At 50.0% G+C, this 24,761-nt stretch overlaps 1 protein-coding gene across 4 annotated transcripts in view; it reads left to right on the top strand.

The window, feature by feature from the left end:
• The first annotated feature begins 483 nt into the window (after window positions 1–483).
• EPRS1 (glutamyl-prolyl-tRNA synthetase 1) overlaps window positions 484–24,761 on the top strand; it is a 362,185-nt gene continuing 337,907 nt past the window's right edge. For 2 of the 4 annotated variants that reach the window (XM_063919129.1, XM_063919128.1), the window contains exons 1-5: window positions 558–713; window positions 13,061–13,145; window positions 15,467–15,566; window positions 22,209–22,365; window positions 23,502–23,617. In XM_063919129.1, coding sequence (XP_063775199.1) covers window positions 653–713; window positions 13,061–13,145; window positions 15,467–15,566; window positions 22,209–22,365; window positions 23,502–23,617 — 519 coding nt within the window. In that variant the 5' untranslated portion in view covers window positions 558–652. Of the gene's footprint in view, window positions 714–13,060; window positions 13,146–15,466; window positions 15,567–22,208; window positions 22,366–23,501; window positions 23,618–24,761 lie in introns of all 4 variants that reach the window. The other 2 variants (XM_063919127.1, XM_063919126.1) reach the window with 1 other exon arrangement.

Raw genomic sequence — 24,761 nt, 5'->3', positions numbered from 1 at the left:
GGCTACGGGTTCATCTCGTGTAAGCTCCGCCCCCCGCTGTGTAATGCCACTATTGCAGGCATTATACAGCAGGGGGCGTGGCTATGATGACGCGATTCAACAAGATTCGCGTCATCGCCTGCCCGGACCGCCCACTTTACTTTGCTAAGTGGGCGGCCGGGCAGGGGGGGACCCCTGTAACCGGGAGACTTGCCTGCTCTTCCGGGGGGCCGGGAGGGTCACCCGATTTTCGGGAGCCTCCCGGCCATTCCGGGAGAGTAGGCAAGTCTGCGGTGACTGGGCCTGTCCATCTGACCTGGGACCGGGGCCCCCACTGGGCCTCTCCATCAGACCTGGGCCCGGGGTATGTGTGCCCCCTCCCCTCTCCATCAGACCTGGGCCCGGGGTATGTGTGCCCCCTCCCCTCTCCATCAGACCTGGGCCCGGGGTATGTGTGCCCCCTCCCTCTTCTCTACACACCACTGTCTGCAGCTTTCCTGAGGCGTGCCCAAGGTAAAGATGGCGGCGCACGACTTGTGCCCACATCCAACATGGCGGCGTGGTGCCGGAAGTGTGGTGCCGGCTGGGGGCTGTCCTGAGCTGCGTGAACCGGAAGCGCCTGTTCTCTGTCTCATTGAGTGGGAGCTTCGTGGCAGCCCGCAGGAACACGATCATGAGTGGGAGAGGAAGCGTGGCGGCGCCCAGCCTGACCGTGCCCAGCAGCGCCGCTCCGGGTAATCACCACTAGTGTCCCGCCGCACTACAAGCACCAGCATGCTCTGCACCTCCCCCCCCCCTCTATGGCAGGTCAGGCTGGTACTTGTAGTTCCTCAGGGAGTCAGCTGAGGCTGCTTATATGCAGGTTATATTACGGTCACGTTTGAACGTTACCTCCTGACGTCATATATGTGCTGGATTACGTCACATGTTACAGAGCAGCTGTCTTGTGCTGGAGATGTCACTTACCTGTCCCCTCACCGTGTACTTACCTCCCAGGGGCACCTACATGTCACTATGACGTGTGATTGCGTCATACTGACCCCCCCCTCCCCCCTGTCAGTGTGACACGTGTGTAATGTTCTGTCAGTGTGACACGTGTGTAATGTTCTGTCAGTGTGACACGTGTGTAATATTCTGTCAGTGTGACACGTGTGTAATATCCTGTCAGTGACACGGGAGGAGACGTGTGTGTGATATTCTGTCAGTGTGACACGGGAGGAGACGTGTGTGTGATATTCTGTCAGTGTGACACGTGTGTAATGTTCTGTCAGTGTGACACGTGTGTAATGTTCTGTCAGTGTGACACGTGTGTAATATTCTGTCAGTGTGACACGTGTGTAATATCCTGTCAGTGACACGGGAGGAGACGTGTGTGTGATATTCTGTCAGTGTGACACGGGAGGAGACGTGTGTGTGATATTCTGTCAGTGTGACACGGGAGGAGACGTGTGTGTGATATTCTGTCAGTGTGACACGGGAGGAGACGTGTGTGTGATATTCTGTCAGTGTGACACAGGAGGAGACGTGTGTGTGATATTTTGTCAGTGTGACACGGGAGGAGACGTGTGTGTGATATTCTGTCAGTGTGACACGGGAGGAGACGTGTGTGTGATATTCTGTCAGTGTGACACGGGAGGAGACGTGTATGTGATATTCTGTCAGTGTGACACGGGAGGAGACGTGTGTGATATTCTGTCAGTGTGATACGGGAGGAGACGTGTGTGTGTGATATTCTGTCAGTGTGACACGGGAGGATACGTGTGTGTAATATTCTGTCAGTGTGACACGGGAGGAGACGTGTGTGTAATGTTCTGTCAGTGTGACACGGGAGGAGACGTGTGTGTAATGTTCTGTCAGTGTGACACGGGAGGAGACGTGTGTGTAATATTCTGTCAGTGTGACACGGGAGGAGACGTGTGTGTAATATTCTGTCAGTGTGACACGGGAGGAGACGTGTGTGTGATATTCTGTCAGTGTGACACGGGAGGAGACGTGTGTGTGATATTCTGTCAGTGTGACACGTGTGTAATATCCTGTCAGTGACACGGGAGGAGACGTGTGTGTGATATTCTGTCAGTGTGACACGGGAGGAGACGTGTGTGTGATATTCTGTCAGTGTGACACGTGTGTAATGTTCTGTCAGTGTGACACGTGTGTAATGTTCTGTCAGTGTGACACGTGTGTAATATTCTGTCAGTGTGACACGTGTGTAATATCCTGTCAGTGACACGGGAGGAGACGTGTGTGTGATATTCTGTCAGTGTTACACGGGAGGAGACGTGTGTGTGATATTCTGTCAGTGTGACACGGGAGGAGACGTGTGTGTAATATTCTGTCAGTGTGACACGGGAGGAGACGTGTGTGTGATATTTTGTCAGTGTGACACAGGAGGAGACGTGTGTGTGATATTCTGTCAGTGTGACACGGGAGGAGACGTGTGTGTGATATTCTGTCAGTGTGACACGGGAGGAGACGTGTATGTGATATTCTGTCAGTGTGACACGGGAGGAGACGTGTGTGTGTGATATTCTGTCAGTGTGATACGGGAGGAGACGTGTGTGTAATGTTCTGTCAGTGTGACACGGGAGGATACGTGTGTGTAATATTCTGTCAGTGTGACACGGGAGGAGACGTGTGTGTAATGTTCTGTCAGTGTGACACGGGAGGAGACGTGTGTGTAATGTTCTGTCAGTGTGACACGGGAGGATACGTGTGTGTGATATTCTGTCAGTGTGACACGGGAGGATACGTGTGTGTAATATTCTGTCAGTGTGACACGGGAGGAGACGTGTGTGTGATATTCTGTCAGTGTGACGCGGGAGGAGACGTGTGTGTAACGTTCTGTCAGTGTGACGCGGGAGGAGACGTGCGTGTAATATTCTGTCAGTGTGACACGGGAGGAGACGTGCGTGTAATATTCTGTCAGTGTGACACGGGAGGAGACGTGTGTGTAATATTCTGTCAGTGTGACACGGGAGGAGACGTGTGTGTAATATTCTGTCAGTGTGACACGGGAGGAGACGTGTGTTTGTGTGTGTAATATTCTGTCAGTGTGACACGGGAGGAGACGTGTGTGTAATATTCTGTCAGTGTGACGCGGGAGGAGACGTGTGTGTAATATTCTGTCAGTGTGACACGGGAGGAGACGTGTGTGTGTGTGTGTGTGTAATATTCTGTCAGTGTGACACGGGAGGAGACGTGTGTGTAATATTCTGTCAGTGTGACACGGGAGGAGACGTGTGTGTGTGTGTGTGTGTAATATTCTGTCAGTGTGACACGGGAGGAGACGTGTGTGTAATATTCTGTCAGTGTGACACGGGAGGAGACGTGTGTGTAATATTCTGTCAGTGTGACACGGGAGGAGACGTGTGTGTAATGTTCTGTCAGTGTGACACGGGAGGAGACGTGTGTGTAATATTCTGTCAGTGTGACACGGGAGGAGACGTGTGTGTAATATTCTGATGTTAGCTCTATGCTTTAATGAATCTCTCCATAGTGGACGCTACGGGGTAAATTTACTAAGATAGGATTTCTATTTAAGATGGGATGTTGTCCATAGCAACCAATCAGAATCCAGGTATTATCTTCTAGAAGGGTCTAGATAAATGAGAAGTAGAATCTGATTGGTTGCTATGGGCAACATCCCATCTTAAATAGAACTCCCATCTTAGTAAATTTACCCCTTTATCTGCAGTCAGTCAGGAGAACTTTCTTATTGTTCAGCTTTAATAACTCAGGGTCGGGCTTTTTTGTGGATACGCTGTGTCAGCCGGCATAGTGTCTGGGTACGCGTCGTTGTGATGTGTACTGCGGATACGCTGTGTTGGCCGGCATAGTGTCTGGGTACGCGTCGTTGTGATGTGTACTGCGGATACGCTGTGTCAGCCGGCATAGTGTCTGGGTACGCGTCATTGTGATGTGTACTGCGGATACGCTGTGTCGGCCGGCATAGTGTCTGGGTACGCGTCGTTGTGATGTGTACTGCGGATACGCTGTGTCGGCCGGCATAGTGTCTGGGTACGCGTCGTTGTGATGTGTACTGCGGATACGCTGTGTCGGCCGGCATAGTGTCTGGGTACGCGTCGTTGTGATGTGTACTGCGGATACGCTGTGTCGGCCGGCATAGTGTCTGGTACGCGTCGTTGTGATGTGTACTGCGGATACGCTGTGTCGGCCGGCATAGTGTCTGGTACGCGTCGTTGTGATGTGTATTGCGGATACGCTGTGTCGGCCGGCATAGTGTCTGGGTACGCGTCGTTGTGATGTGTATTGCGGATACGCTGTGTCGGCCGGCATAGTGTCTGGTACGCGTCGTTGTGATATGTACTGCGGATACGCTGTGTCGGCCGGCATAGTGTCTGGGTACGCGTCGTTGTGATGTGTACTGCGGATACGCTGTGTCAGCCGGCATAGTGTCTGGGTACGCGTCATTGTGATGTGTACTGCGGATACGCTGTGTCGGCCGGCATAGTGTCTGGGTACGCGTCGTTGTGATGTGTACTGCGGATACGCTGTGTCGGCCGGCATAGTGTCTGGGTACGCGTCGTTGTGATGTGTACTGCGGATACGCTGTGTCGGCCGGCATAGTGTCTGGGTACGCGTCGTTGTGATGTGTACTGCGGATACGCTGTGTCGGCCGGCATAGTGTCTGGTACGCGTCGTTGTGATGTGTACTGCGGATACGCTGTGTCGGCCGGCAAAGTGTCTGGTACGCGTCGTTGTGATGTGTATTGCGGATACGCTGTGTCGGCCGGCATAGTGTCTGGGTACGCGTCGTTGTGATGTGTATTGCGGATACGCTGTGTCGGCCGGCATAGTGTCTGGTACGCGTCGTTGTGATATGTACTGCGGATACGCTGTGTCGGCCGGCATAGTGTCTGGTACGCGTCGTTGTGATATGTACTGCGGATACGCTGTGTCGGCCAGCATAGTGTCTGGGTACGCGTCGGTGTGATGTGTATTGCGGATACGCTGTGTCGGCCGGCATAGTGTCTGGTACGCGTCGTTGTGATGTGTACTGCGGATACGCTGTGTCGGCCGGCATAGTGTCTGGTACGCGTCGTTGTGATGTGTACTGCGGATACGCTGTGTCGGCCGGTATATTGTCTGGGTACGCGTCGGTGTGATGTGTATTGCGGATACGCTGTGTCGGCCGGCATAGTGTCTGGTACGCGTTATTGTGATGTGTATTGCGGATACGCTGTGTCGGCCGGTATAGTGTCTGGTACGCGTCGTTGTGATGTGTACTGCGGATACACTGTGTTGGCCGGCATAGTGTCTGGGTACGCATTGTTGTGATGTGTACTGCGGATACGCTGTGTCGGCCGGTATGTCTGGTACGCGTCGTTGTGATGTGTACTGCGGATACGCTGTGTCGGCAGGCATAGTGTCTGGTACGCGTCGGTGTGATGTGTACTGCGGATACGCTGTGTCGGCAGGCATAGTGTCTGGGTACGCGTCGTTGTGATGTGTACAGCGGATACGCTGTGTTGACCGGCATAGTGTCTGGTACGCGTCGTCGTGATGTGTACTGCGGATACGCTGTGTTGGCCGGTATATTGTCTGGGTACGCGTCGTTGTGATGTGTACTGCGGATACGCTGTGTCGGCCGGCATAGTGTCTGGGTACGCGTCGTTGTGATGTGTACTGCGGATACGCTGTGTCGGCCGGCATAGTGTCTGGTACGCCGCGTTGTGATGTGTACTGCGGATACGCTGTGTCGGCCGGCATAGTGTCTGGTACGCGTCGTTGTGATGTGTACTGCGGATACGCTGTGTCGGCCGGCATAGTGTCTGGTACGCCGCGTTGTGATGTGTACTGCGGATACACTGTGTTGGCCGGCATAGTGTCTGGGTACGGGTCAGTGTGATGTGTACTGCGGATACGCTGTGTCGGCCGGTATATTGTCTGGGTACGCGTCGGTGTGATGTGTACTGCGGATACGCTGTGTCGGCTGGATAAGTTTCTGGTACGCGTCGTTGTGATGTGTACTGCGTATACGCTGTGTCGGCCGGCATATTGTCTGGGTACGCGTCGGTGTGATGTGTACTGCGGATACGCTGTGTCGGCCGGCATAGTGTCTGGGTACGCGTCGGTGTGATGTGTATTGCGGATACGCTGTGTCGGCCGGCATAGTGTCTGGTACGCGTCGTTGTGATGTGTACTGCGAATACGCTGTGTCGGCCGGTATAGTGTCTGGGTACGCGTCGTTGTGATGTGTACTGCGGATACGCTGTGTAGGCCGGCATAGTGTCTGGGTACGCGTCGTTGTGATGTGTACTGCGGATACGCTGTGTTGGCCGGCATAGTGTCTGGGTACGCGTCGTTGTAATATGTACTGCGGATACGCTGTGTCGGCAGGCATAGTGTCTGGTACGTGTCGGTGTGATGTGTACTGCGGATACGCTGTGTCGGCCGGCATAGTGTCTAGTACGCGTCGTTGTGATGTGTATTGCGGATACGCTGTGTCGGCCGGTTTAGTGTCTGGGTACGCGTCGTTGTGATGTGTATTGCGGATACGCTGTGTTGGCCGGCATAGTGTCTGGTACGCGTCGTTGTGATGTGTATTGCGGATACGCTGTGTTGGCCGGCATAGTGTCTGGGTACGCGTCGTTGTGATGTGTATTGCGGATACGCTGTGTCGGCCGGCATAGTGTCTGGGTACGCGTCGTTGTGCTGTGTACTGCGGATACGCTGTGTTGGCCGGCATAGTGTCTGGGTACGCGTCGTTGTGATGTGTATTGCGGATACGCTGTGTTGGCCGGCATAGTGTCTGGGTACGCGTCGTTGTGATGTGTACTGCGGATACGCTGTGTCGGCCGGTATAGTGTCTGGTACGCGTCGTTGTGATGTGTACTGCGGATACGCTGTGTCGGCCGGCATAGTGTCTGGGTACGCGTCGTTGTGATGTGTACTGCGGATACGCTGTGTCGGCCGGTATAGTGTATGGTACGCGTCGTTGTGATGTGTACTGCGGGTACGCTGTGTCGGCCGGCATAGTGTCTGGGTACGCGTCGTTGTGATGTGTACTGCGGATACGCTGTGTCGGCCGGCATAGTGTCTGGTACGCGTTGCAGTGATGTGTACTGCGGATACGCTGTGTCGGCCGGTATAGTGTCTGGTACGCGTCGTTGTGATGTGTACTGCGGATACGCTGTGTCGGCAGGTATATTGTCTGGGTACGGGTCAGTGTGATGTGTACTGCGGATACGCTGTGTCAGCCGGCATATTGTCTGGGTACGCGTCGTTGTTATGTGTACTGCGGATACGCTGTGTCGGCCGGCATAGTGTCTGGTTACGCGTCGTTGTGATGTGTACTGCGGATACGCTGTGTCGGCCGGCGTATTGTCTGGGTACGCGTCGGTGTGTTGTGTACTGCGGATACGCTGTGTCGGCAGGCATATTGTCTGGGTATGCGTCGTTGTGATGTGTACTGCGGATACGCTGTGTCGGCCGGTATATTGTCTGGGTACGCGTCGTTGTGATGTGTATTGCGGATACGCTATGTTGGCCGGCATATTTTCTGGGTACGCGTTGTTGTGATGTGTACTGCGGATACGCTGTGTCGGCCGGTATATTGTCTGGGTACGCGTCGTTGTGATGTGTATTGCGGATACGCTATGTTGGCCGGCATATTTTCTGGGTACGCGTTGTTGTGATGTGTATTGCGTATACGCTGTGTCGGCCGGTATAGTGTCTGGTACGCGTCGTTGTGATGTGTACTGCGGATACGCTGTGTCGGCCGGCATAGTGTCTGGGTACGCGTCGTTGTGATGTGTACTGCGGATACGCTGTGTCGGCCGGTATATTGTCTGGGTACGCGTCGGTGTGATGTGTACTGCGGATACGCTGTGTTGGCCGGCATAGTGTCTGGTACGCGTCGTTGTGATGTGTATTACGGATACGCTGTGTCGGCCGGCATAGTGTCTGGGTATGCGTCGTTGTGATGTGTACTGCGGATACGCTGTGTTGGCCGGTATATTGTCTGGGTACGCATTGTTGTGATGTGTACTGCGGATACGCTGTGTCGGCAGGCATAGTGTCTGGGTACGCGTCGCCGTGATGTGTATTGCGGATTTGCTGTGTCGGCCGGCATAGTGTCTGGTACGCGTCGTTGTGCTGTGTACTGCAGATACGCTGTGTCGGCCGGTATATTGTCTGGGTACGCGTCGGTGTGGTGTACTGCGGATACGCTGTGTCGGCCGGCATAGTTTCTGGTACGCGTCATTGTGATGTGTATTACGGATACGCTGTGTTGGCCGGCATAGTGTCTGGGTACGCGTCGGTGTGATGTGTACTGCGGATACGCTGTGTCGGCAGGCATAGTGTCTGGTACGCGTCGTTGTGATGTGTATTGCGGATACGCTATGTCGGCCGGCATAGTGTCTGGGTACGCGTCGCCGTGATGTGTATTGCGGATACGCTATGTCGGCCGGCATAGTGTCTGGGTACGCGTTGGTGTGATGTGTACTGCGGATACGCTGTGTCGGCCGGCATATTGTCTGGTACGCGTCGTTGTGATATATAAATACCCCCATAGTAACAGATTTATACAGATTATAATATATAAATACCCCCATAGTAACCGATTTATACAGATTATAATATATAAATACCCCCATAGTAACAGATTTATACAGATTATAATATATAAATACCCCCATAATAACAGATTTATACAGATTATAATATATAAATACCCCCATAGTAACAGATTTATACATATTATAATATATAAATACCCCCATAGTAACATATTTATACAGATTATAATATATAAATACTCCCATAGTAATAGATTTATACAGATTATATTATATAAATACCCCCATAGTAACAGATTTATACAGATTATAATATATAAATACCCCCATAGTAACAGATTTATACAGATTATAATATATAAATACCCCCATAGTAACAGATTTATACAGATTATAATATATAAATACCCCCATAGTAACAGATTTATACAGATTATAATATATAAATACCCCCATAGTAACAGATTTATACAGATTATAATATATAAATACTCCCATAGTAATAGATTCATACAGATTATAATATATAAATACCCCCATAGTAACAGATTTATACAGATTATAATATATAAATACCCCCATAGTAACAGATTTATACAGATTATAATATATAAATACCCCCATAGTAACAGATTTATACAGATTATAATATATAAATACTCCCATAGTAATAGATTCATACAGATTATAATATATAAATACCCCCATAGTAACAGATTTATACAGATTATAATATATAAATACTCCCATAGTAATAGATTCATACAGATTATAATATATAAATACTCCCATAGTAACAGATTTATACAGATTATAATATATAAATACTCCCATAGTAACAGATTTATACAGATTATAATATATAAATACTCCCATAGTAATAGATTCATACAGATTTTAATATATAAATACTCCCATAGTAATAGATTCATACAGATTATAATATATAAATACCCCCATAGTTACATATTCATACAGATTATAATATATAAATACCCCCATAGTAACAGATTTATACAGATTATAATATATAAATACTCCCATAGTAATAGATTCATACAGATTATAATATATAAATACCCCCATAGTAACAGATTTATACAGATTATAATATATAAATACTCCCATAGTAATAGATTCATACAGATTATAATATATAAATACCCCCATAGTAACAGATTTATACAGATTATAATATATAAATTCCCCCATAGTAACAGATTTATACAGATTATAATATATAAATACCCCCATAGTAACAGATTTATACAGATTATAATATATAAATACCCCCATAGTAAATGATTTATACAGATTATAATATATAAATACCCCCATAGTTACATATTCATACAGATTATAATATATAAATACCCCCATAGTAACAGATTTATACAGATTATAATATATAAATACCCCCATAGTAAATGATTTATACAGATTATAATATATAAATACCCCCATAGTAACAGATTTATACAGATTATAATATATAAATACCCCCATAGTAACAGATTTATACAGATTATAATATATAAATACCCCCATACATACAGTATATATACTGAGCCTTGCTGTATGCTTAGTGCCCTGGGCCGCGCAGGGAATACACTTCCCTCCACAGACATTGATCCGAGCCCGGTAATGGACGGTGTTATACATAATATATGTCCGCTTACAGACCGCGGTAAGAGGGAGCTAATGGGTGATTCAGCTGCTGCGTCTATCTCTAGAAGAGCCTATTATACTGGATGTTACCAGCACAACTATACATTATACATTGCAGGGCTGACGTGAAACATGGCCGCCACCTCTGTATGAGGATGATGGGTAAACAATGAGCTGGATGCAAAAAAATGCCAGCGCCCAAATAACACGCGCCCAGATGGATGGAAAATAGCGCGTCATGCGCCAAATAAAACCCTGCTCACGCTGATTGCCCAACACCTTCAACCACTACTCTTCCATATTGATGATGCAAAGCAAGCCACAGAGGCGGCAAGCTTACCCTACCGGCGCTAACGACATGTATCAAAGTACGGGAGGGGCGTGTCCTAGCTCAGCGCTACATTGCAGTGTGAGAATAAATGTGCCCAGCACGTGTGGGCTGCATGCGAAAGCAGCCAGTATTTACCCTGTAGTAGAACTTGGCGCTTTCCCAGTTTACAATGATCGCCTGTGTGTGTCGGGGCTGGAGCAGGAATGCTCTGTTATAATTGGATAGCGCTAGTAAGGTGCGCATTGGAACTGCTGTCAGTGTGCGTGATTAAAACGATTATGTAACATTGTTTTCATTTTAGTGACGAGTTGCAGGCGTGGAGTGAGATGTGGCGCCTCCCTTAGTTGGCATGAAATATCTTGGCTGGTGTTAGAAGGATTGGAATATTCCTCTCCGGTGTCCCGCATTATATTACACCTTCATATCTGAGGTGTAACGCTGTGTCCTGTGACATCCTGCAGCTCCTGGGATACATGGCTTGCCCGTATTGTAATATTAGCTCCCATCAGACATGACGCTGGTGATGCTGTATATTGCTGTGTATGTAACGGTTCCTATATACAGATATAACTGATTTTACAAATGTATTTTCTAAAATCTGTTCTGAGCTGATGTATAAAGGTAGCAAAATGCCCAGAAAGCCTTATTATGTAATTAGCGCTGTAGTCGGGTGTGTTAGGAGATCCCGGGGGCACTGTTAGTGCTGGCGCCAGGTATTGGCATGTAGAGGCTGACAGCGGCTGTAGTCAGGTGTGGTAGGAGATCCCGGGGGCACTGTTAGTGCTGGCGCCAGATATTGGCATGTAGAGGCTGACAGCGGCTGTAGTCAGGTGTGGTAGGAGATCCCGGGGGCACTGTTAGTGCTGGCGTCAGGTAGCGGCATGTAGAGGCTGACAGCGGCTGTAGTCGGGTGTGGTAGGAGATCCCGGGGGCACTGTTAGTGCTGACGCCAGGTAGCGGCATGTAGAGGCTGACAGCGGCTGTAGTCGGGTGTGGTAGGAGATCCCGGGGGCACTGTTAGTGCTGGCGCCAGGTAGCGGCACGTAGAGGCTGACAGCGGCTGTAGTCAGGTGTGGTAGGAGATCCCGGGGGCAATTTTTGTGCTGGCGCCAGGTAGAGGCTGACAGCGGCTGTAGTCAGGTGTGGTAGGAGATCCTGGGGGCACTGTTAGTGCTGGCGCCAGGTAGAGGCTGACAGCGGCTGTAGTCGGGTGTGGTAGGAGATCCTGGGGGCACTGTTAGTGCTGGCGTCAGGTAGCGGCATGTAGAGGCTGACAGCGGCTGTAGTCGGGTGTGGTAGGAGATCCCGGGGGCACTGTTAGTGCTGGCGCCAGGTAGCGGCACGTAGAGGCTGACAGCGGCTGTAGTCAGGTGTGGTAGGAGATCCCGGGGGCACTGTTAGTGCTGGCGCCAGGTAGTGGCATGTAGAGGCTGTAGTCAGGTGTGGTAGGAGATCCCGGGGGCACTGTTAGTGCTGGCGCCAGGTATTGGCATGTAGAGGCTGACAGCGGCTGTAGTCAGGTGTGGTAGGAGATCCCGGGGGCACTGTTAGTGCTGGCGTCAGGTAGCGGCATGTAGAGGCTGACAGCGGCTGTAGTCGGGTGTGGTAGGAGATCCCGGGGTCACTGTTAGTGCTGGCGCCAGGTAGCGGCATGTAGAGGCTGACAGCGGCTGTAGTCGGGTGTGGTAGGAGATCCCGGGGGCACTGTTAGTGCTGGCGCCAGGTAGTGGCATGTAGAGGCTGACAGCGGCTGTAGTCGGGTGTGGTAGGAGATCCCGGGGGCACTGTTAGTGCTGGCGTCAGGTAGCGGCATGTAGAGGCTGACAGTGGCTGTAATCGGGTGTGATAGGAGATCCCGGGGGCAATGTTAGTGCTGGCGCCAGGTATTGGCATGTAGAGGCTGACAGTGGCTGTAATCGGGTGTGATAGGAGATCCCGGGGGCAATGTTAGTGCTGGCGTCAGGTAGCGGCATGTAGAGGCTGACAGTGGCTGTAATCGGGTGTGATAGGAGATCCCGGGGGCACTGTTAGTGCTGGCGTCAGGTAGCGGCATGTAGAGGCTGACAGCGGCTGTAGTCAGGTGTGGTAGGAGATCCCGGGGGCACTGTTAGTGCTGGCGCCAGGTAGCGGCATGTAGAGGCTGACAGCGGCTGTAGTCAGGTGTGGTAGGAGATCCCGGGGGCACTGTTAGTGCTGACGCCAGGTAGCGGCACGTAGAGGCTGACCGCGGCTGTAGTCGGGTGTGGTAGGAGATCCCGGGGGCACTTTGGCGTCTGAGGTCACATTTTTGGGCTGTTTATTTGCGGGTCACATGTTACAATATGAGACCTATTAGTATTACTGATATATATGTGACATGGTTTTGCATGTAGCTGCAGTAAAGTGTTTGGATATATTGGGAGATGACCGCTATCACCCTGTTTGTCTAGTCCTTGTCCGGTGTTGCAGGCCCCCGTTGGTGACAGGCCCCGGTGGTGGCAGGCCCCCTGTATTCTGAATGATGTCAGTCATGTTACAGTGTCGCTCTGTGATTTTACAGCTGTCTTGTGGACTGTGGAGCATCTGAAAGGCAAAGTGGAGGTCAGGGTGGAGGATGGACAGGAGACGGTTCTGCGGGTGTCAGAGTGAGTATTCAGTGTCTCTTTACAGACCAGTGTGTCAGTGTGATGCTATCACTTAATGTGCAGGACACACAAATACAGATGTGTCCACATACACCTACCCTCATATCACGCCAAATAGCTGTTACCCAATCTGGTGGCGGTCAGTTACTGATGGAAGTACTGCAGGGGTCTGTAGCACAGGTGTGTCCACGTAGTGTTATCTGTGGGGGGGTCAGTTACTGATGGAAGTACTGCAGGGGTCTGCAGCACAGGTGTGTCCCCCGTAGTGTAATCTGTGGGGGGGTCAGTTACTGATGGAAGTACCTCAGAGGTCTGTAGCACAGGTGTCCCCCCCCGTAGTGTTATCTTTGGGGATCAGTTACTGATGGAAGTACCGCAGAGGTCTGTAGCACAGGTGTCCCCCCCCCCCCCCCCCCCCCCCGTAGTGTTATCTTTGGGGGTCAGTTACTGATGGAAGTACCGCAGGGGTCTGTAGCACAGGTGTGTCCCCCGTAGTGTTATCTGTGGGGAGGGGATCATTTACTGATGGAAGTACTGCAGGGGTCTGTAGCACAGGTGTGTCCCCCGTAGTGTTATCTGTGTGGGGGTCAGTTACTGATGGAAGTACTGCAGGGGTCTGCAGCACAGGTGTGTCCCCCGTAGTGTAATCTGTGGGGGGGTCAGTTACTGATGGAAGTACCTCAGAGGTCTGTAGCACAGGTGTCCCCCCCCCCCCCCCCATAGTGTTATCTTTGGGGATCAGTTACTGATGGAAGTACCGCAGAGGTCTGTAGCACAGGTGTGTCCCCCCCCCCCCCCCCCCCGTAGTGTTATCTTTGGGGGTCAGTTACTGATGGAAGTACCGCAGGGGTCTGTAGCACAGGTGTGTCCCCCGTAGTGTTATCTGTGGAGAGGGGATCATTTACTGATGGAAGTACTGCAGGGGTCTGTAGCACAGGTGTGTCCCCCGTAGTGTTATCTGTGTGGGGGTCAGTTACTGATGGAAGTACTGCAGGGGTCTGTAGCACAGGTGTGTCCCCAGTAGTGTTTTCTGTGCGGGGATCAGTTACTGATGGAAGTACCGCAGGGGTCTGTAGCACAGGTGTGTCCCCCGTAGTGTTATCTGTGTGGGGGTCAGTTACTGATGGAAGTACCGCAGGGGTCTGTAGCACAGGTGTGTCCCCTGTAGTGTTATCTGTGTGGGGGTCAGTTACTGATGGAAGTACTGCAGGGGTCTGTAGCACAGGTGTGTCCCCCGTAGTGTTATCTGTGTGGGGGTCAGTTACTGATGGAAGTACTGCAGGGGTCTGTAGCACAGGTATGTCCCCCGTAGTGTTATCTGTGGGGATCAGTTACTGATGGAAGTACTGCAGGGGTCTGTAGCACAGGTGTGTCCCCCGTAGTGTTATCTGTGTGGGGATCAGTTACTGATGGAAGTATTGCAGGGGTCTGTAGCACAGGTGTGTCCCCCCCGTAGTGTTATCTGTGCGGGGATCAGTTACTGATGGAAGTACCGCAGAAGTCTGTAGCACAGGTGTGTCCCCCCTGTAGTGTTATCTGTGCGGGGGTCAGTTAATGATGGAAGTACCGCGGGGGTCTGTAGCACAGGTGTGTCCCCCCCGTAGTGTTATCTGTGTGGGGGTCAGTTACTGATGGAAGTACTGCAGGGGTCTGTAGCACAGGTGTGTCCCCCGTAGTGTTATCTGTGTGGGGGTCAGTTACTGATGGAAGTACCGCGGGGGTCTGTAGCACAGGTGTCCCCCCCCCGTAGTGTTATCTGTGTGGGGGTCAGTTACTGATGGAAGTACTGCAGGGGTCTGTAGCACAGGTGTGTCCTCCTTGCTTTAATTGGGATGATGAATCAAATTTTTTTTTTTTTTTGTTAATTAACAGTTTCTTATATATCGCAGCAAATTCTGTTGTGCTTTACAACTGGACACAATTAGGAAACAAAACTGGGTAAAAACAGTCATAGAGGTAGGAGGGCCCTGCTCACAAGCTTACACTCTATAGGGAGGTAGGCATGTATACACAAGGATAGGTGCTATATATTACACAGTTGTCCGCCAGACTGCAGAGGCTCTAGGTGGGCTGTACGATATGGTCACACAGAGATGATGTACAGGGGTCGGGAGGAAGGGAGAGTGAAGAAGGAATATATGTGGGTTACGTGTGTGTGGACTGTTGGATGCTCTCTTGTCTCTTGCAGAGGTTCTAGGTGCGCTGTATGATATGGTGACACAGAGATGATGTACAGGGGTCGGGAGGAAGGGAGAGTGAAGAAAGGAATATATGTGGGTTACGTGTGTGTGGACTGTTGGATGCTCTCTTGTCTCTTGCAGAGGGATCTCTTTCACCGATGTGAACTCCATCATCCGATACTTGGCCAGACTTGCTCCACAGACTGGATTGTATGGTTCAAATTTAATGGAGCAGACAGAGGTAAGAGAGTCTGAATAAATGGGTACATGGCAGAGTATACGGGTTTTACAGAAGAAATCCACCAAAACAAAAAAAACTTACGTTTTATTAGGAAGATCATTAAAATAACTGTAGAAAAAGATTCATTTTATTTATTACCAGTTATTTATATAGCGCACACATATTCCGCAGCGCTGTACAGAGAATATTTGCCCATCAGTCCCTGCCCCAGTGGAGCTTACACTCTATATTCCCTGGAGAAAAGGGAGAGGAGAATGACCACAAGACGGTCATCTACCAAAGAAGGCTTACTTTGTGGCGCACTCTTTTGTTTAAATCGAATATGTAATGGTTATAAAATTAAAACTTAACGTTTATTTAATATTATTATAATATTGTGACCAAAGTCAGACATAAACAACATGTATCGGTCAATATTGACCTGCAATAATCCCAGAAAAGGGGATTCGTATCACTGTGTAATGAAAATATGTATAAGCGGTTAGGGTTCACTGATATAAATATTGATATCAGGTTAGAATTCCTTTTGTATATAGCCACACTTATATTACAACAGTGAGAGATGTAGAACAAAAAGTGAAAATGTAATATAGAACAATTTATATCGGGTTGTTAAACACTTTAAGAGATCCTTCCAAGTAAGTCACTGGGTCTCTATTAAATTACCCGATTAGCGGTCCTCGTTATCTCAGCTGATGCACTCCTCCTTTAGTTAGGTGAAATGGAGAGTAATGTCCTCTAAGAAGGCAGGAGTAGTGGGTATTAATTAAATCACAATAAGTGATAATTACCAACACACCGTAAAGCCTTAGAGTATTGATCAAGTCACTAGATTATGATGCAGCATCCCAGATATAAGTCGTAGATGTGAATGCACCATGATCATCATTCCCAAAGGATATAAACGTTTATCAGTATGGACACTGTGTTCTTTTTGCCTGCATGTACTTTAAAACAATATTATGCAAACATGTGTCACAGTGGTAGATGACTGATAGTAGAGACAGAGGGCTAGTAAAAATCAGTGTCAATCAGATCACTGGCAACAATGTAATACCCTCTAAAAATATTTAGACATTTAACAGCATAAACACTGTACCCTTTTGTTTGAATGTATCAGTCTATATAAAATCAGTCCCTGATTGAGTCAGGCTGCAAAAGTACAATACAGAAAAACACACAAGTCAGTGATCCACACGGCATACATATAGGTGACATGAACCAAAGTCTGGGCACTCATTAGTAATCCATGTATGCATATTATAATGACCATAGATATAAAAGGCAAACGTATATCTAAATTTCTTTGAGAAGATAAAGGTATCCCAGCAACTACCGGTCAGTTCCCCTTTCTGCTGTCGTCCCATATGAATTAAATCAGTGAATGGGAACGATGAGAGTTCGGGTAATACCAGTTGCTGGGACAGAAGGAAGAAGAGCGAGTTGCTTCTGCTGTCCACAAGCCGGACTTCCACTCCCCTGTTGTGTCGCCACAGTGCAGAGGCAGCGGGAGACCTTTCGTGGATGAGAGAGCCGCTCTGAGTCGCATAGAGAGCGGGTGTGTATCACCATTAGTGTATGCACGCTGAGTGCGGAGAACCGCTCACGTGACCAGACGCCGGGTCGGGTTTGAGGATTCCACGCTCCCGGAAACTGTATGCGTCTGGTTTACCGATCGATGACGTACGTTTCACTACAGGCTTGTTCACATCGGTCTCTATGCAACTCAGAGCGGCTCTCTCATCCACGAAAGGTCTCCCGCTGCCTCTGCACTGTGGCGACACAACAGGGGAGTGGAAGTCCGGCTTGTGGACAGCAGAAGCAACTCGCTCTTCTTCCTTCTGTCCCAGCAACTGGTATTACCCGAACTCTCATCGTTCCCATTCACTGATTTAATTCATATGGGACGACAGCAGAAAGGGGAACTGACCGGTAGTTGCTGGGATACCTTTATCTTCTCAAAGAAATTTAGATATACGTTTGCCTTTTATATCTATGGTCATTATAATATGCATACATGGATTACTAATGAGTGCCCAGACTTTGGTTCATGTCACCTATATGTATGCCGTGTGGATCACTGACTTGTGTGTTTTTCTGTATTGTACTTTTGCAGCCTGACTCAATCAGGGACTGATTTTATATAGACTGATACATTCAAACAAAAGGGTACAGTGTTTATGCTGTTAAATGTCTAAATATTTTTAGAGGGTATTACATTGTTGCCAGTGATCTGATTGACACTGATTTTTACTAGCCCTCTGTCTCTACTATCAGTCATCTACCACTGTGACACATGTTTGCATAATATTGTTTTAAAGTACATGCAGGCAAAAAGAACACAGTGTCCATACTGATAAACGTTTATATCCTTTGGGAATGATGATCACGGTGCATTCACATCTACGACTTATATCTGGGATGCTGCATCATAATCTAGTGACTTGATCAATACTCTAAGGCTTTACGGTGTGTTGGTAATTATCACTTATTGTGATTTAATTAATACCCACTACTCCTGCCTTCTTAGAGGACATTACTCTCCATTTCACCTAACTAAAGGAGGAGTGCATCAGCTGAGATAACGAGGACCGCTAATCGGGTAATTTAATAGAGACCCAGTGACTTACTTGGAAGGATCTCTTAAAGTGTTTAACAACCCGATATAAATTGTTCTATATTACATTTTCACTTTTTGTTCTACATCTCTCACTGTTGTAATATAAGTGTGGCTATATACAAAAGGAATTCTAACCTGATATCAATATTTATATCAGTGAACCCTAACCGCTTATACATATTTTCATTACACAGTGATACGAATCCCCTTTTCTGGGATTATTGCAGGTCAATATTGACCGATACATGTTGTTTATGTCTGACTTTGGTCACAATATTATAATAATATTCAATAAACGTTAAGTTTTAATTTTATAACCATTACATATTCGATTTAAACAAAAGAGTGCGCCACAAAGTAAGCCTTCTTTGGTAGATGACCGTCTTGTGGTCATTCTCCTCTCCCTTTTCTCTAGATACTGTATAATGCTTACAGGTGCACCTCCGGCTCAGATATAGACGGGTAACGGCATTTTGCCTCTCCAATGTGATTCCTAAGGCTGGTTTCTGAATGAATATACTTTTTCTTATTATTGTCTACACTAATTAAGCCTGTGCATAGCCTTATAGACTATATGTCTTCTCTTGTCCAGAACTCTATATTCCCTATCACATGCACACACACACATTCTCACTAGGGGTAATCTTGTTGGAAGCCAATTAACCTACCAGTATATATTTGGATTGTGGGAGGAAACCGGAGTACCCGGAGGAAACCCACACAAGTACGGGGAGAATATACAAACTCCACACATACAGGGCCATGGTGGGAATGGAACCCATGACCTCAGTGCTGTGAGGCGGTAATGCTAACCACTACACCATCCGTGCTGCCCTCTTACACCGTCCATGCTGCCCCACTTATGTGTCAGGCCTGGCTGTAGTCCTCCGTCTGAGTGATTGACAGGAAGATTCCTTTTGGGGGAGGTAACAGGGAGTGTCTGTAAATTGCAGGAGTGTTGTGACTGTTTTCGGGGCGTGTCTCGGCGTACTACTGTGATCCTGTATGCATGGTGCCAGTATCGGCTATTTTGGGTGGCTGTGGTGGAACGGAGAGAGCCGATGATCCTGGCATCTGTGTAGCGGTTGCGATGGAGTATGCAGTTGCTGAGCATGTTGCGATGGAGTATGCAGTTGCTGAGCATGTTGCGATGGAGTATGCAGTTGCTGAGCATGTTGCGATGGAGTATGCAGTTGCTGAGCATGTTGCGATGGAGTATGCAGTTGCTGAGCGTGTTGCGATGGAGTATGCCGTTGCTGAGCGTGTTGCGATGGAGTATGCCGTTGCTGAGCGTGTTGCGATGGAGTATGCCGTTGCTGAGCATGTTGCGATGGAGTATGCAGTTGCTGAGCATGTTGCGATGGAGTATGCAGTTGCTGAGCATGTTGCGATGGAGTATGCAGTTGCTGAGCATGTTGCGATGGAGTATGCAGTTGCTGAGCATGTTGCGATGGAGTATGCCGTTGCTGAGCATGTTGCGATGGAGTATGCCGTTGCTGAGCATGTTGCGATGGAGTATGCCGTTGCTGAGCATGTTGCGATGGAGTATGCCGTTGCTGAGCATGTTGCGATGGAGTATGCCGTTGCTGAGCATGTTGCGATGGAGTATGCCGTTGCTGAGCATGTTGCGATGGAGTATGCCGTTGCTGAGCATGTTGCGATGGAGTATGCCGTTGCTGAGCGTGTTGCGATGGAGTATGCCGTTGCTGAGCGTGTTGCGATGGAGTATGCCGTTGCTGAGCGTGTTGCGATGGAGTATGCCGTTGCTGAGCGTGTTGCGATGGAGTATGCCGTTGCTGAGCGTGTTGCGATGGAGTATGCCGTTGCTGAGCGTGTTGCGATGGAGTATGCCGTTGCTGAGCGTGTTGCGATGGAGTATGCCGTTGCTGAGCGTGTTGCGATGGAGTATGCCGTTGCTGAGCGTGTTGCGATGGGTTCGGTGGGCGTCTCTGGTCACCTGTGGGCGGCTGCTAAACTTGCGTTGCCTCACAGTGCTGTCAGGGTGGTTGCTGCATCTGCATTAGGACCATGTGTCGGGAAGGCGTGCACCTCTGGCTCCAGCTAGGTGATCTGGAAAACATGAACTGTCAGGGGCTGATGTCATGAATAAGATTTCATCAACTTATGTGAGTGTTATTTACTGTGCTTACAAAGTGTCTCATACGCAGCATGAAATGGTTGATGTATCTGTCCCATACAGACTGGGGGTAGACCATACGAACGTCGCTTCTGTTTATTTACATTGTCACTATGCAGCGTGGTGCCGGTACGTGTGGTCGTGGCATCAGACTGGGTGTGTATATGTGTGTGTGTGTGTCAGAAGGGTTAGCGCAGCAGTGTAACTGTTGTGTATAGGGCCACACAGATCTGGTAATGTGCTGTGTCTTATATCCGCATGTGCTCGGTCAGCTACGGCCTGTGTGTGTATACTAGCTGGGAAGTATACGGCTCTGAGAGGGACATTATATAGCGTCCCCTCCTCGTAGTGCTGCTCGTCACTGTAGTTGTGTTTGGTATTTGTGTATTTGTTGTGTATTCCTGGTTTCTTGTCTTATTCCACATTAGGAATGTGTCAAAGTATAATCTATAAATGTGACATTTTATCATGTCACCAGCCAGAACTTCCGTTTCCTAAGAACTGGTGACGTGTATACAGCCATTTATATATGTATGTAAATAAACAGTGTGCATTTCTTTTATTACTGAAATGACTGAATGAAGACGGCACAGTGGTTAGTATTGCCCTGCTGCTTCCTTAGTTTATATCTGACATGGTGTGGAGTTTGTATGTTCTCCGTGTGTCTGTGTGTGTTTCCTGTGGGTGCTCAGGGTAAGGTACAGGCGGGAATGATACTCTGTATAGCGCTGTGTAATAGGTGTACACTAGCAGTGATCAGGGACGGCCAGGATGTGCTGTGCTGTCCCCGGATGTGTCTCTCCCGGCCGTTGGCTCACTCTCGCTGGGATATTTATATGTCAGCTGTTACAGCTGCTCCTGCCACGTCTGCTGCTGGCTCCTTTGTGTAACGTTATCCAGGTTCCTGGTTACACATCTCCCTGGCATGTCCCTCACAAATGCAGCCTGTCCCTAGAAGCCCTTCTTGGCAAAGTCTTCTGGGTGTATTCATAGCACTTACTGCTCCTGGGCGAGAGTTGTGTAAAATGTTACTTTGTGGGGAAAAATAATAACGTCAGAGGTGTATCTGGACAGACGGAAGGATGCCAAGAAAGTGATCAGACGTGCAAAGGCAGAAGCTGAGGAGAAAATGGCCCAGTCAGTGGATAAAGGGGGCAAAACTTTTTTTAAGTATATAAATGAAAGGAGAAAATCAAATGGAGGAATAAAGGAATAATAAGACTTTAGACAGAGCGTGAGCATTTGGCGGAGGGAGACAAGGCAATAGCAGAGAGAGGTAGATTTGGGTGGGGTGTGGCGGGGGGGAGCAGATGTAACATGTGCAGAGAGAGTTAGATTTGGGTGGGGTGTGTTTAAACTGAAATCTAAATTGCAGTGTAAAAATAAAGCAGCCAGTATTTACCCTGCACAGAAACAAAATAACCCACCCAAATCTAACTCTCTGCACGTTACATCCGCCCCACCTGCAGTTCACATGTTACATCTGCCCCACCTTCACTGCAGCGTGGTTTTGGCCAATTGCTAACACATCTGCTGCTGTGATCAACTCAGAATTACCCCCCATATCTCCAGAAAGATATAAATACATTAGAGAGTGTACAGAGAAGGGCATCTAACATGGTGCATGGCCGACATCACACAACTTACCCGGAGAGGCTAAAAGATCTTACTGTGTACAGTGTGGAGGAGAGAAGGGAAAGGGGGACATGATAGAGACAGCTGCCATCGCATCCGTCCATTGTGCAGTATTATCTGTTCATCCCTCATGATACCGTGGCGTGACGCAGTGCTGGGGTCCAGGCTCGTGTCGCCGTGGATAAGATTTGGTTTCTGTGTATAATGTTTATATCTGATATATAATAACGGGCGGAGTGTTCTCTTTCAGATCAGCCACTGGATGGAGTTTAGTCAGACCCGGCTACTAGACAAGTCCACGTTTTCTGCTGCCCTCCAAGAGCTGAACCATTGCCTCTCCCTGCGCACCTACCTGGTGGGGGACTCCCTGACGCTGGCCGACATCAGTGTCTTCTCCACCCTGGCAGGTACAGTGACACCACTTATATTGCTGGAGGAGGGAGGAATTCGGAGTATCTTCATCTCCATACCTGTGCGTGTGTGTGTGTGCGTGTGTGTGCGTGTGTGTGTGTGTGTGTGTGTGTGCGTGCGTGTGTGTGTGCGTGTGTGTGCGTGTGTGTGCGTGTGCGTGTGTGTGCGTGTGTGCGTGTGTGTGTGTGCGCGTGTGTGTGTGTGTGTGTGTGCGTGTGTGCGTGTGTGTGCGTGTGCGTGTGTGTGTGCGCGCATGTGTGTGGTTGGAATGAAAATCTGGTAATGATGGGGAGCAAATGACACTGGAAAATGGAGAGATCCTGTCATTCTAACATATTGGTGAAAGGGATCCCGCAGGAACCCGGGACTCGGGTCTCTGTACCTCGGCCACTACAGTCCCCTCTCCGCTGTGAGGTCACCGGTACACGGGTGTATGGAAGAGGGTCGCAGCCGGGGTGTAACAAGCGGCTGTTATTGTACATTGTAACACGTCTTCTTTGGTATAAATAGAAACTTTATTAAAGAAAACCGTTTTCTTTACTTTGACTTATTTCCCAAATAACCTGAATGAAATAAATAGTAATAATGGTGATAACAGAATCCTGGTGTAGTGACTATGGGCCGGATTCACAGCTGATCGTAGATCTCTGACATGCGGGGATCGCCCAGCACAGGGCTAGTCCGGGCTGCACGCTGCGTTGGCAGGCAGCTACCCGCCATGATTTGGATCGCAGCGGCTGCTTGTGACGTCATGCAGCCGCCGCAGGCCACCCCAGCAGCGCAGGCGTATCCGGACCGCGCCCTCCCCTAACGACGTTAACGCGTCACTGTCACACCCCCTCCTGCCCAGAGACCACCTCTGCCTGCTTTCACATCTCACTGTGTGCGCACCGCAGTGCGGCTGCTGCGCGTGCTACTCAGAGAGCTTCAGGCTGCGATCACTGCCGTTACAGCGATGGGGTCTGAATTAGGCCCTATATACAGTATATATACTCAGGCAGAAAGCCTTCATTGTTGTGTATAATACCAGCAGGTAAGTGATCAGTCCCCATGTATGATGCTTGTCTGATGGCGGTCTTGCGGCCGGCATGTGAGGGTATCGGGGCGGTGACTGTATCTTGTCTCTCCGCAGTAAGCGGCTCATGGCAGACACAGATGAAAACTAACAAAGCTGCCGTCAATGTCCGACGCTGGTACATGTTCCTGGAGCCCAGTGTCCCTTCCCGGGGAGAGCTTAGCGTCGCAGCGGTGAGTTATCCAGCCTTAAATCCTCTGTACTGCTCATATTCCTGGTGGTATATCTAGGCTTACCGTACTATCCCTATTATACCGGGACGCTCATGAAGTACAACCAGGTGACATGCAGGATGGACAACAGCCACAGAGCCTGTACTCCATCAGTGTCCCGGGTAATGGGGTAGTATGGTAATCCTAGATACAGATTCATAGTAGACTGATATATAACCAGTGACCCGGCCTATCCCCCGACCAGTGACCCGGCCTATCCCCCCGACCAGTGACCCGGCCTATCCCCCCGACCAGTGACCTGGCCTATCCCCCCGACCAGTGACCCGGCCTATCCCCCCGACCAGTGACCCGGCCTATCCCCCCGACCAGTGACCCGGCCTATCCCCCCGACCAGTGACCCGGCCTATCCCCCCGACCAGTGACCCGGCCTATCCCCCCGACCAGTGACCCGGCCTATCCCCCCGACCAGTGACCCGGCCTATCCCCCCGACCAGTGACCCGGCCTATCCCCCCGACCAGTGACCCGGCCTATCCCCCCGACCAGTGACCCGGCCTAGCCCCCGACCAGTGACCCGGCCTAGCCCCCGACCAGTGACCCGGCCTAGTCCCCGACCAGTGACCCGGCCTAGCCCCCGACCAGTGACCCGGCCTAGCCCCCGACCAGTGACCCGGCCTAGCCCCCGACCAGTGACCCGGCCTAGCCCCCGACCAGTGACCCGGCCTAGCCCCCGACCAGTGACCCGGCCTAGCCCCCGACCAGTGACCCGGCCTAGCCCCCGACCAGTGACCCGGCCTAGCCCCCGACCAGTGACCCGGCCTAGCCCCCGACCAGTGACCCGGCCTAGCCCCCGACCAGTGACCCGGCCTAGCCCCCGACCAGTGACCCGGCCTAGCCCCCGACCAGTGACCCGGCCTAGCCCCCGACCAGTGACCCGACCAGTGACCCGGCCTAGCCCCCGACCAGTGACCCGGCCTAGCCCCCGACCAGTGACCCGGCCTAGCCCCCGACCAGTGACCCGGCCTAGCCCCCGACCAGTGACCCGGCCTAGCCCCCGACCAGTGACCCGGCCTAGCCCCCGACCAGTGACCCGGCCTAGCCCCCGACCAGTGACCCGGCCTAGCCCCCGACCAGTGACCCGGCCTA

Source organism: Pseudophryne corroboree, chromosome 4 (genome assembly GCF_028390025.1).
Source record: "Pseudophryne corroboree isolate aPseCor3 chromosome 4, aPseCor3.hap2, whole genome shotgun sequence".
NCBI classification, from domain to species: domain Eukaryota; kingdom Metazoa; phylum Chordata; class Amphibia; order Anura; family Myobatrachidae; genus Pseudophryne; species Pseudophryne corroboree.
Note: the sequence above shows the minus strand (reverse complement) of the source record. Positions and strands in the feature narration are given on the sequence as shown.